Source organism: Pelophylax lessonae, assembly GCF_965119305.1.
Source record: "Pelophylax lessonae genome assembly, chromosome: 4".
In the NCBI taxonomy this organism is placed as follows: domain Eukaryota; kingdom Metazoa; phylum Chordata; class Amphibia; order Anura; family Ranidae; genus Pelophylax; species Pelophylax lessonae.
Genome location: NC_138771.1, coordinates 306,497,647 through 306,511,185, shown reverse-complemented (window position 1 = coordinate 306,511,185; position 13,539 = coordinate 306,497,647). Strand labels below are relative to the sequence as shown.

Here is a 13,539-nt window from a genome sequence, read left to right as displayed (position 1 = left end):
CATATAAACTGTATGGCTAAACTCGCACCGCACAGCCGATCGCATGTAATGTCAGAGCAGTGCGCTCCGACATTACATGCGAACCCCGCACACGCACAAGTGTGAACCGGGGCTTAATGTTTCCATATAGCCTCGCCAATTCCACTAGGCTCCAGTTTTTTCCAATAGGAAGATCACTGAAAAAAAAGGGGGAAGGACCTATGTCCTTTACTGTACTCCAAGATATGGAATTTACAGATATGTCAAGATTCCTATTACCATAATTGTACAGTACAGGACAGGGGAACTGATTTTGAGACTATGGGAAGCCCCCAAACAATAATGTCAGTGAAAGGCAACAAAAATATCCAAAGAAGCATCAAATGGCACACAGGAAAAACAAAAAAGGTTTAACGGACCCAAACAGACAGCAAAAGCGCCTTGCAGCTGAAGCATGCATCAAAAACAGCCACCTGGCAAAAAAAATTTTTGGGGAAAACGTGAACAGAAGACCATGTGTTGGACCTGCAATTCTGTGTGAAATTCTGTGTGAAAATTCTGGGAGAATGGGCTCAGGTAGGGAAGAAGGGTCTCCTTCACTAACGGCAGAAGCCCTAGAAAAAGGGCAACCTTTTGCTCTGCATTTACAGCCTAATACTGCTCAGCGTGCTAAGGCAGAAATTAATACAGAAAAGAGCATTGAACACCTATTTCTTTGTATAATCTACAACATAACTTTTATAGTGGCTTCACATTGCCCAATTTAGTTAATTTGGGGAAAAGTGCAGCCAACCTGCAGGTTAGCTGCGGTTTCCCATAGACTTCTATGATGTTCTGCAGTTTGGGTGCCGTTTCAGAATGCGCACCAAGGATACAGCATGCAAAAGTTTTGGTGCACTTTCAGAAACCGCAGGACCTCATAGAAGTCTGTGGGAAAGCTCAGCTAATCTGAACGAAAACCACAAGTAAGCTGCGCTGTAGCTAAACCACAGCAGGGGCAGTGTGAAGCCTCCCTTAGAATACACCAATTCAAAAAAAATTTCCAAAAATCAATACTATAAAATCAATACTAGATTTACTATAACTCAAAAACCACCTCTATGCAACAGCTTGATACCAACAATAAAATACAAAAATAAACACATTCAAGTACAAAGAGAACAATACAGCACCCACACTAGAAGAATTCAAAGTCCAATTTGAGTCCCACAAACAGATCTGCAGTCAGATAGTCATTGTGCATTATATATATATAAAAGGTGTTTAATTACCCCTTATAATTTTAAATGCAAGAAACAGGAAGATTTACTTGCAGTAAGCAGTTGGTAAATAACACATTCACAGTTTTTTAAAAATGTATTATTGCAATCTCCATTTTCAGTCTCGTTTCCACACTCCTGTAACAGCCGATGTACAGGGTGTCTAAAAAGAACTGCATAGATCAGTATTCACCAGCGTTTGCCCATGTTGTTACCCATTGCACTTTGCAAACCCAACAAACCTGGTATTGTACACCCCCATACATTGCTTAACGCATCAAACATGTGCGAGGATGCTTTCGATGAGACCATTACTCATCAATGCCAGCATTTTCAGCCCAGCAATGCTTACACTCTGCATGACATGTCAGAAGCAGATTTCAGATCCACAAACAGTGATCCAGAGCTAATGACATGGGCAGACTGTGCAGCCCTGTTGCTCTTGCTCACAGCCCTAAGCAACACCTACATCAGGCATTGGAAAGCAAACGATGAAGGGTACTGTAGTTCAATGTCACTAGGGTACATCACAAACAGTGATGTGAAGACACTAAATGGATTCTCCACTGCTAAAAAGCAGAGTGCTGACGCAACAGGGCAGGAAGCACAGGAGTAGGATTTGTGGCTTCCGTATTTTTTGTTTTGATTACGAAGAGTGAATAGAGGAAAATGTATTTTAAAGGCATTTCTTTCTGAAAATCAATTAGTAATTTTAACACACAATGGAACAAGAGTATAAAGAAAAAAAAGTGAGAGACTTTGATAGGGATTTATGTGCACGCTTCAGAAAAACCGTGAACAGTCAGGGACAGTGTGGCAAATATTTTACTCCGTGCTTCCACCTGGGGACCAAAAGTATCAGGAGCCAGAACACTTCCACTGCTTCACATCTCATATTACATACCATTCAGGCACTTTTTCTCCACACACGCAGTCATTGGGGGAAATGCATTACTCCTCTGCAGGAGATGTTAAAGTTCAGGCAATTTTCAATCTTAAAGTGTTCGTTCACTTTTACCAAAAATCTGCCTATGCAGAGAAGGGGGGGGGGCATCTGTAGATAAAAACAAACTGTGTAGCTTTAACAGCTATTACTGTTCACCTTCACAGGAGCGAGCTCTTACTTGAACCCCCTTAGGTGCACTCACCTTCACAGGAGCGAGCTCTTACTTGAACCCCCTTAGGTGCACTCTCGCCCCCCCCCCCCCCCCCGATGCAGTGGCTCTGAGCTCAGAATCTGAGGGCTCACTCCTGTGGCGGTGAAGGTGAACAGATATAGCAGGGCCTCCCGTAGACCTTACCTTACCTTACCCCTTTAAATTTTCCACATTTTGTCATGTTACAACCAAAAACGTAAATGTATTTCATGTGATAATCCAACACAGTGGTAGGTAGGAAAATGATAAATGGTTTTCAATTTTTTTTACAAAATATGTGAACAGTTTGGCATGAATTGTATTCAGTCCCCTTTACTCTGATACCCCTAACCAAAATCTAGTGGAACCAATTGCCTTCAGAAGTCACCTAATTAGTAAATCGAGTCCACCTGTGTGTAATTTAATCTCTCAGTATAAATACAGCTTTTCTGTGAAGCCCTCAGAGGTTTTTTCGAGAACCTTAGTGAACAAACAGCATCGTGAAGACCAAGGAACACACCATTTTGCAAAGAATTGGCAAAAAATTTCACTCTCTAGATGTGCAAAGCTGATAGAGACATACCCAAAAAGACTTGCAGCTATAATTGCAGTGAAAGGTGGTCCTACAAAGTATTGACTCCGGGGGGGCTAAATACAAATGCACGCCACACTTTTCAGATTTTTTTGGTAAAAAATTTTGAAAACCATTTATCATTTTCCTTCCACTTCAAAAATATGTGCCACTTTGTGTTGGTCTATCACATAAAATCCCAATAAAATACATTTACGCTTTTTGTTGTAACATGACAAAATGTGGAAAATGTCAAGGGGTATGAATATTTTTTCAAGGCCCTGTATCTACAGATGTCCCTTATCTGTGCAGGCAGCTTTTTAGTAAAAGGTAAACCATGCCTTTAAAGTAAACAAATTTTACTAATCTTCAGTAAAAAAAAATATATATGAAAAAAACATTTTTGGATTAACAAAAAATACTTTTTGGGGGTCATTAAGGATATCTTTCACCTTTGGTTACACTGTTGCCTACAGGATTGGACACTGGCAAAAATAAAAAAAAACTGGTCCAGTCTAGGAGAAACCTCTCCTAGACCCAGCATGCCTCAGTTTTGTGGCAAAGTAGTATTAAGATCATAAACACAGGGAAATGGGACTGGTGGTTGCTCTTCGGATTCCTAGAAAAGTATTTTATGGTGAGTACAGAAATCTTTTTATTTTTTTTACTCGTCCATTGAAGAACACATAGGTCTTATATGGTCAGGTCTTATACTGTCAGAGAGTACTAAATCAAACAGTAAACAAAATGCTAACGGGCCACAAATAATAGAATTGAGGACTGCTTGCAGCTAGAGAGCCACTTGAAGGACCTTGCATCCAAAGCTAGCAGCAGGCGAGGTATGAACTGGTAAAACATTCAGAAAGTGTAAACAGAAGACGAGGTAGCAGCCTTCCAATCTGAGAAACAGTAGCCTGATGCCAAAGAGCCCAAGAGACACTTCCAGATCTAGTGGAGTGTACCTTCAAAGAATAGGGTGGCATTTAAAACTTGAGACCATATACTTGCGTAATGGTCTGTCTGAGCCACCATGAAATAGTGGAACAGGAAGCTGGTTCAACCATACAGGGACCATTAGGATTGGCATCCTTTTGCACTGGCAAGAGGCCAGACAGACCCAATGCAAATGTGTATGTGTCTACATAAATCTTTCATTACAAAGATTCCTCAGCATCTGGATGTTATCTAGGTAAGGCAAGGGTGACCACTAACTGACCAAAGTCTTTTTAGTAAAAACTGGCAGCATCTGCTTGTCTTCTGCAGCACAAAGGCCTGCCACTCTAAATGTAATCCAACAAAGGTGGTCAATGCAAGGCTGAAACCAAGTAGTATGTCCCTATCCTCTTCAATATCTCAGCTTTATAAACGTAATTATCCGCCCTTGTTTAAACGCCTAGAGATGGAGTATGCAAAATTTTCCTTATTTGATCTCTCGTGGTTGGGATGTTTGCATGCATTGCATCTGCAGTTTATTCCAATCATGAAAAATTGGACTGGGTTTGGCTAGATCATCATGCCATTCTGCCATTTACCATTGATTTTGTGATGTGGCTAACCCGTAAGGTTTGCTCAGCAATTATGGTCCCAACTTTATCTCATTCTCTGGTGCTGTGGGATATTCTCTCGGTTTAACCCCTTGATCCATATTTTTATAATCCACAATTAGACATATGCCGGTTTTCGGTAATTCGATATATCGCGGTATTGCATAGCCACGGTATTGTTATTGTGGCATTTTTAAAATACCGAGTTTCTCTGCTCCTGGGTCTGACTTGTGAATTGATACATTTCAGTGAGCTGGATGACTCATTCACTCACACAGCTAAAGCCTAACTATAAACAAAAATGATTACATTTGTATCTTTTCCTTCCCTCTGCCAGGGAGAAAGGAAGTTTAACCTCTTAAAGACTGGATCTTTTTCTGACACTTGTTGCTTGCAAGTTAAAATCAGTTTTTTTTTTTGCTAGAAAAGTACTTAGAACCCCCAAACATTTTATATATATTTTTTTAGCAGAGACCCTACAGAAAAAAATGGCGATTGTTGTAATATTTTATGTCACACTGTATTTGCGCAGCAGTCTTTCAAACGCAATTAATAGACTTTAATGAATAAAAAAAAAAAAAACGTAACAGTAAAGTTATCCCAATTTTTTTTTTTTGTTACACAGAGAATCGTGATCTTTATTCCAAGCTAAAAAATCGTGATTCTCATTTTAGCCAGAATCTGGCCTACCTGGTGATGACTGGTCCTGGCGCTCTGATCCGATGGCCTGGTCTTTAAAGGGGCAAATCCTTGCGATCCAGAAGTGGTTAAACCTGCAGGAGGACCGGTGTTTTTATCTATTAATGACTTTACTATTGCTTTAGGCCTGGTTCACATGTATGCGGGTTGGTGGTTCACATGTATGCGGGTTGGCGGCCCACATTTGCACAGGCATAGCAGCCCATTGATGTGAATGGGCTTGAGCTGCTATGCCTGCGTTTTCAGCTGAAAAAAGGTGCATGCAGAATTTAAAATGCAGTGGCCATGAAATCCATCCTTCTTTTGCACCATGCGACTTACCTGCCGTTGCTGCACACGCAAACTGTTTTTAAATGCCGTGCCCACGTATACAAAAAATGCAGAAAGCTTGCCAGAGCAGGAACTGCAGGTTAGTCGCATGGTGCAAAAGCAGGATGGATTTCAAGGCCACTGAATTTTAAAAAAATGCTGCATGCACCTTTTTTCTGCGGAAAATGAGGGCATAGCAGCCCGTTCAAACCAATGGGCTGCTATGCCTGTGCAAATGTGGGCCGCCAACCCGCATACATGTGAACCGCCAACCCGCATACATGTAAACCGCCAACCCGCATACATGTGAACCGCCAACCCGCATACATGTGAACCGCCAACCCGCATACATGTGAACCGCCAACCCGCATACATGTGAACCGCCAACCCGCATACATGTGAACCGCCAACCCGCATACATGTGAACCAGGCCTAAAGCAATAGTAAAGTAATTTATAAACAACACCTCCTTCAGGTTTAACCACTTCTTGACCACAAGGATTTGCCCTCTTAATGACCAGGCCATCGGATCGGAGCCGAGCGCCAGGACCAGTTATCACCAGTTAGGCCAGACACTGCTTGATGACCTATTTTAGGCCTGGTTCACAGAGTCTGTACTGACTGACTATATAATAATGTGCATAAGTGAACCAAAGCCCCTAAATTCAGCAATGAAATTGAAGTGAGGTGGAAATTTAATAATTTAAATTTAATAATAGAATACCGTGATAATACCGTATACCGTGGCAAAACCTTAATCAATTAATCGCAGCATGAAAATCTGATACCGTCACAAGCCTATCCACAATTCCCTCCAGGCATGGATGCTTGGGCTTTCAAATAGTGGCTGGATAAGGGACTTTATAGGATTGGGCACAGTTTTACTTCACCTGGACCCTTTAGGTAAGACCATTGTGTTTCAAATTAGAACTGCCCCAGCCTGAGTTTTTTGGTTTTATCAAATCGCACATTTTTTTTAGTTTTAGTTTTTTTAAGTTTCTGTGCCTGGTGGGGCCGGAAGCCCCCCTATTACTCCTTATGAAAAAGGGTGTAACACGGACAGGGCACAGAGAGGAGAAATTTCGCTGATTTATAGTCTGTTACTGGCCTTCCGGATAAATTACTTTACATGGCAGACTGGGACTTCTCTTCAGAAACGACTTTGGAGACATGGCACACCCATTTTTGAGCTGCTTTCCGAGGCATTGTGAACATTTCTCTTACAGAGACCAATCTTAAAGATCCTACATGATGATACCTTATCCCAGCCTGTCTATCTACGATGTACAATGGGGCTTCGCTGTGGCGTTTTCGTGGTTGTTCCATGAAAGGAATGATCTACCATATATGGTTGGAGTGCCCCCATATTGTGGTATACTGGAATAGGATTTTTTCCTTACTTCGTCTCCTCATTGGTAAACCTAACTCTTAACAGCCCCAATATGCTTTATTGAATGAGGCTATTCGCAACCCATCTAGCAGTGAACAAAGATTAGCCTCCTTCCTTCTTCTAGCAGCTAAATGTACCATTGCCAAACAAAGTCTCATGGATTATGGTACATTAGAGTTGGCGAGTGTACTGAATGATAAGGTCAGACAGTTTGAAAAAACGTGTTATCCTTTGGCCCAGTGTATGCAAAGCTCCTTAAAAGGACTGATTTTGGTAGACTACTGGGCATGGAATACGCTGGGTTCTTTCCTTTTTCTCCTCTGAACCTTTTACTTCTCTGCTGTGTTTTCTTCTGTTCTTTTTCATCTTTCTCTGACTGTTGTCTACTTCAGACACTTCCTTCTTGGCTTGCACTGGGAGTGATGAGGAGCTTTACGTTCCTGCAGTCTTTGTTCTTTTTGCTATACTAGTGCTTTTTATGATGGCTTATTTTGCTATGATTTATTGGGCTGTACTTCTAGTACTTATTCTCATTAGTATGATATGCTATGCTCTGATGCCTAGTTTTTCTTGTGCTGCCAAGATCCTTGCATTGTCTATGTTTTCACCTAAAACCTTGCAATAAACATGTTGAATGAGAAACCAAGTAGTATATTTACTGTGAAGGATAAGCAGCAATTCCAATGGTTGAAAATGCAAATTTACCTGAGTCGGCACCTTCACATCTTTCTCTATAACAGATAAATCATTGTAAAACTCCTTGAGATTATCTTTCAGCCTATCCACACTCATAGACATTGCTTCATCAAGTGCTTCATAATCATAGGAGGAAGATTTCCTAATTCTTTTAAACTGCTTCCTTTGAAGCTGTTTGAGGTAGAATGACCAGCGATTGGGGAATTCTCGCAACAGAGCACCAATCAAAGACACAACAAGAGGCGAGCCTGTAAAAAGACAAGACAAATAGATAATAATGACAACTAGGTTGCCCGCTCTACTTGCCATTCCAACATATATGAACATAATCAAAGGTAATATATGTAGCTATTATCTTTAGCAAGCGGAGAGCAAAACGGTTCTGTTATAATTTTAGTTTTTGAGTCTAAGCTATTAAACTGATGTAATATAATTGTTTTTCACCTATATAGAGTATATCTTTGCCAAATAAATATTTAATAAAAAAAGGAGTACTCATGGGTTTAATAAAATGATATCAAAGCAGTAGCTCCCTGTCTGGATAAGCTTTGTCTGAAGCCTTGGATGATGCACTTTTGACCTAATTACTGCGTGTAAATTTCAAATTCAGCTACTGAGCTCCGTGATCGAAAGCATTTTTATACAATTTTTTAATGTCAAGTGTAAAGCTCCACCTGATGGCTGAATAGAAGACTAGGTTAGTCTCAAGGAATATAACTTAACTTACCTGACAAAAACTATTTACATTTTTTTTTTTTTGTCCTGATCATCGTAAATAAAGAAATATATACTGAGCCACTAAACGTATACATACTGTACATCCTTTCCTTTGTGGGGTTATTGGTTAGTATAAAATTGCTATACTTTTTTTACCATGTTTGTTTTAAACTTAAATGCCACAATCTGCTCACACACTGCATTAAAGCGGAGTTCCCAGCCACCTGTCAAAAAAAAAAAATAAAAAAGTCAGCAGCTACAAAAAGTGTAGATGCTGACTTTTAAAAAACAGCCACTCACCTGTCCCACGGTCCAGAGGTGCACTAAGCCCAGCTGTCTTCATCCTCAATGGCACTGGCATCTTCACTATGGGCACCCGGCTGTGACAGCTTTCGGCTTCACAGCCGGGTGCCCACTGCGCATGTACAGGTCATGTGGCACATTGTGAATGGTGGATGCAGTCTTCTGGGACCTGTCATTGTCCCAGAAGACTGCAGGGGAGAGGAAGGGGAACTTTTCCATTCCGAGCTCTGCGGCACTCGGCAACAAGTGGGAGCAGGTATCTGCCAAAATCAGGTACCTACTCACTCCCTGCTCCTCAAAAGTGCCAACTGTGCAAGAAGAGCAGGGGACGAGTCCTTAAAGCGGAACTTCCCCCTTTGGGTGGAGATCCACTTTAACCTCTCCTACAAACTTTTTAGAACATGCATACTTGTCCGCAGAAGCCTCCAGAGGTCATCACATATGGTAAAGGACACTTATGTTCCTCAAATGTGGTTAAATTATTTTAAAAGTTTGATAAATAAAAAATGGGAAATTATGTGAGAGTTTCCCAGTAATATGTTTATTTTAGAAGGCAAACATTGATGTTCAAAGTGTTATTAACCAATGGTGATCACTCAAAGGTTTCACTAGTCTGACTACAGAATAAAATAAAAAACATGACAAGCTCCTAATGGTTACAGCAATTTAGGTCAGCATCACAGATTATTGGCACTGTCTTACTGAATAGGTCTTTGAAGTGTGAAGCAAATTAATGAAAACACATAACCAGGAAAAAAAATTCAACAAAACTATCCACAGATGGGAGAAACGGATCAATAAGCAGGTTCTTTGTGGCTATATTTCAATATTTTCAAATTACTCCTAGCACGCAGGACAGCTGTGTGCATGGCAAATATGTAATTGACTGGAGTTGTGACTGCCTAGAGCTAGATACAGCATATTGAAACTCATAACCAGAGTGGTTTACCTTTTGATTCCTCTATAATTTGGTGGGCCTCTTTTGGCAGTTCTTCCACACCATTATCAGTATAAAGAGACAGAATTTCTAATCCTTTCTTGTGCTCTAGTTCACTGTCCACATGAACAAGGCGTTTCATTCCTTTGGAGAGAACATTTCGATCAGTGAGGCAAGATGACTTTTTAACTGGATAAAATATTCTAGTAAAAGATAAATGAAGAAAAAAAGGAGAAGAAATCCAACACTGGCACTCAATGGTGGATGCATGGTGGTAGTGGACGAAATCATACCACCACTAAAAGCCAAGATTACAGCAATTTGCTACATTTTACATAAAGTGGTCATTAGGACAACAATGAACACCTGAGTTGAATGGTGGCTGCCCACATAGTACGTACCAGACACAGCATCCGTTACACTTTTGTCTCTGCTTGTAATGAGGACTCGTCCCTGGACATCAAATGCCTTCAACACCCAGGGATCCCAAACATCATCCAATATTAAAAGGCTTCTATGAAATAATAAGTGTCAGCGTTAACCATCTTTCAGGGACCATAAACAGACAATACTTTAATATCTTTTTAATATTCCTTTTTGAATATCTTTGCTGGAATGAATGCCTAAGTTGTGTGACGTTATTTTCATGTTAATATGGGAAAAATAAAGCTTACTGTAGCACAACTTTTACATCTGTTCGATCCTGCCAGAAAATTTGTGATGATGACTTCCTGTGCACTCTCTCTCTCTTTACTGCATTCTTTTCAGTTACAGTGTTTCCAGCTATTTCTGTGGACTAACCCCCCCCCCCTTTCTGTTATAAAGAAGAGAGGGGAGGTGTTCTTTAGTTCTTTCCTATGGTGAAAAACTGTTCCTCCATAAATACAGTATGGTGAATCCTCATGATCCGCCAAGTGTTTTAGTGGCAGGATCACCCAGTGTGTTACTGGTAGGATCATCAGGTGAAAATACATGCCAGAAAAAGAAAACAAATGCAGCCACCAGATCTAAAGACTAGTAAGCTGCATTACATCACATTTCGTTGTTATGTTTAGATATGCTTTTATTTAGGAAAAGACCAAAAATATAAATAGCTCATACCTCTTCATAATAGGTACTGTTTATTCTAAGTGCAGCATTTACCTTGGAAAAAGGCGATTTAAAAGTATTCGCAGGCGATCTCTTGCCTCCTCAATGTTGAGAGGGGGTCTCTGTGAATACTTGCAGTCCTGATCCAGACGTGTACACAGATTCTGCAGCTTCATCAGCAGTCCTGCTTTGTCCTGTTTCCCAATAGAAACCCAATGTACTCCACCTGGGAAACAGTCTGAACAAAAGAATATGAATAAGAATATTAAATTGGTTACTGGTAAAACCAACTAATTACTGTATGAAGAAGAAAAATGTTGGAGCACTCTCAGCTGGGAAGATTCATTGGAAATTTGAAAACCATCCACTGCCCTGAAATGGTGATTTTGAGATGTGGGTTTGTCAGTTAGAAGGCTCCACAAAGTTAGCATTGTCATTGTCATTGAAATATCCCTGTAGCTCTCCTACACAAAATAGTATGCATCATCTATACAGGATAATTTACACCGGCCCATACAGATGTATATGCCTACATCTGTGCAGAGGGCTGTGTTTATGTGGTCGGAGAGCGACAGGTGTTCTGTGCAGCCGCATGCAACCAATTTTTTTTTTTTTTTCCTAGAGGATATTTCTTTTTTCAATAATAACAGTACTATACAATAAACACTTTTTAGCCATTAAAACAATTAACTATGTAAAATATCCAATGTATAAATAGCTCTGCATAGTGGAAGGGATATAAATGAAAAATAACCCTAAGCTGTTCATTAAATAATAGTTACTAAACAGCAAAAGCAGATCAGTCACTGAAGAAAAAAAAAGCAAAAATGTATAAATGGTTTCTACAGACAAAAAAGGTGAGAATCCCAGCTTAAAATAAACTGGACCTTGGTGGCAAGAAAGCAACAATTATGAAATGCTGTCTACCGTTTCAAATGTACTTAGGAGATTTACTGCAGTACAGTGGCCTTTGACAGTCACAGCAGAGTAGTATAAAGGAGACTCATATAATCAAATGGAATGTGATCCTTTATTGCAGCCAGCGGGCATTTGTGTTGTGCATCTGAGTCAGAGTACTAGCCAGAGACCCACAGCGCAAAGTGATACAGCTGCTTACTGCACTCAATGTCTGATCACTACACACCAAACAGCCAGAATCAAATGTTTTTTTAGCAGCCACTTTATTACGTGAGAAGATACCTTTTTCCTGTATACTTGTGTATAGTACTGACCAAGCAACTCCTAAATTCCTCCATCACAGGTCAGTGGTGCCTCCCACAGCTTTGGGCAGTGAGGTTTCCCGGCCATCGAAACACGATTTCGGCTTGTGGCTATAGCTGCTGGCAGTAATCAAATGTAAAAAAAGAAAAAAAACTGACAGGCTGGTTGTACCCAAGTCGATCAATGGATCAGCTTGGGTACAATAAGCCAGCCCAAACATGGATCAAATCTCACCCAGTCTCTACTGAACCGGCCAAAATCCAATCCATGCATGGCCAGCTTTAAGCTGGCCATACACTGGTAGAATTTCCATCAAAATCTCTAGTGTGAACATTTGTTCAATTTTCTAATCGTTAGTGGGTGAAACCGATGTTTGTCATCGGCAGTGACAACAAAAAACTCGAAGGAGTAGGATGAAACATTTTTCCACAATGAACACATTTTTAACAGCGAATTTGGTTTTCATACAGGAAAGTTCATTCGTTTAAAATCAAATTTTTAAAAGCTAATAGAATTTTGAAGTCAAGTAAATAAATATTTGGAGAATTGTTCAAATTTTCATACAAAAATCTACCAATGTATAGCCAGCTTTAGAGGTACTCCCCTCCAACTTTTCAGCCTATCTATTCTGCTTTAACATTAAAACTGTACTTTGACAATTATTTATTTATTAAATCTATTTCCCTTCCCTTTTAGATTGTAAGCTTTCAAGAGCAGCACCCACTTAATCCCTTGTTTGGAATATTATTAGAACTGAATCTCCTCCCTTTACTTTGTAAAGTGCTGCACAAACTGTTATCACTATACAGTATAAGGCCTCGTGCACACTGGTCATTTTTATGGCTGCTCCTAGGGGTGTTTAGTGGGTTTTTTTTTCCTGCCTATAAACTCCCCTACATGTTAGCCTAGGTGTCCATGTACACATAGGCTTTTTGCAACATTTAGTGGTAGGAGAGTTTAGAAGCAGGAAAAAACCCCCCTGCCAGTGTGTACAAGAGAAGCAGAGTTTTGGCCAAAAAAACGCCTGACGCTGCTTAACGCATCTAAAAATGCACTCAAACGGCTAGGCGCATTTAGCACTTTAGCATTTTTTCATTTCAATTGCCAGAATAAATTAAGATAAATTAAAATCTGCTAAACTGGTTCGATAAAAAACGCAGCTTAGGTGAGTTAACGCTAATTTTCTCCTGTCCGGAGAAACAATATTTTACAATAAACCATGGTGCATGAGGCCTAAATCCTGTATAATCATAATAAAATATTTACTATTCGGTCTGTCCTCACCACTTTATTAGAAACAAAACCCTTTGTCCCCTGGATTGCTGAGGGAGGCAAGTAAAGGTTTTCTGTTCTAAGAGGACAATTCCTTATGAACTCTTCCACTTCTGAGAATCTGGCAGTGCAATGCATTTGAGCTGAAGTAAATAACAGTCACAGGGTACTTATCATTCATTTTGTAATCAAGATTTTAGAGGGGGGGGGGGGGGAGAATGTATAACACGCACGTGGCTTTTTTTCAGCAGCAATGAAGTGAAATGCAGGGGCCTATTGATGCCGGCTGCATGCGGATATATTGTTGCTAGGGAGGTCCTTTGTTGCTGATGGGATATCTATTGTTGTTGGGGGTGCCTTTTGTTGCTGGGAGGAATTTACTGTTGAAGAAGGGGTTATTGATGCTGGCTGCTGGGA

At 40.2% G+C, this 13,539-nt stretch overlaps 1 protein-coding gene across 1 annotated transcript in view; it reads right to left on the bottom strand.

The window, feature by feature from the left end:
* The window catches only part of APAF1 (apoptotic peptidase activating factor 1), a 255,092-nt gene that overhangs the window by 214,486 nt on the left and 27,067 nt on the right, over positions 1 to 13,539 (bottom strand). The window contains exons 5-8 of the mRNA XM_082255555.1: positions 10,684 to 10,867; positions 9,942 to 10,054; positions 9,553 to 9,684; positions 7,593 to 7,831 (exon numbers count right to left, since the gene is read on the bottom strand). Of these exons, the coding sequence (XP_082111681.1) occupies positions 7,593 to 7,831; positions 9,553 to 9,684; positions 9,942 to 10,054; positions 10,684 to 10,867 (668 nt within the window). The remainder of the gene's footprint in view (positions 1 to 7,592; positions 7,832 to 9,552; positions 9,685 to 9,941; positions 10,055 to 10,683; positions 10,868 to 13,539) is intronic.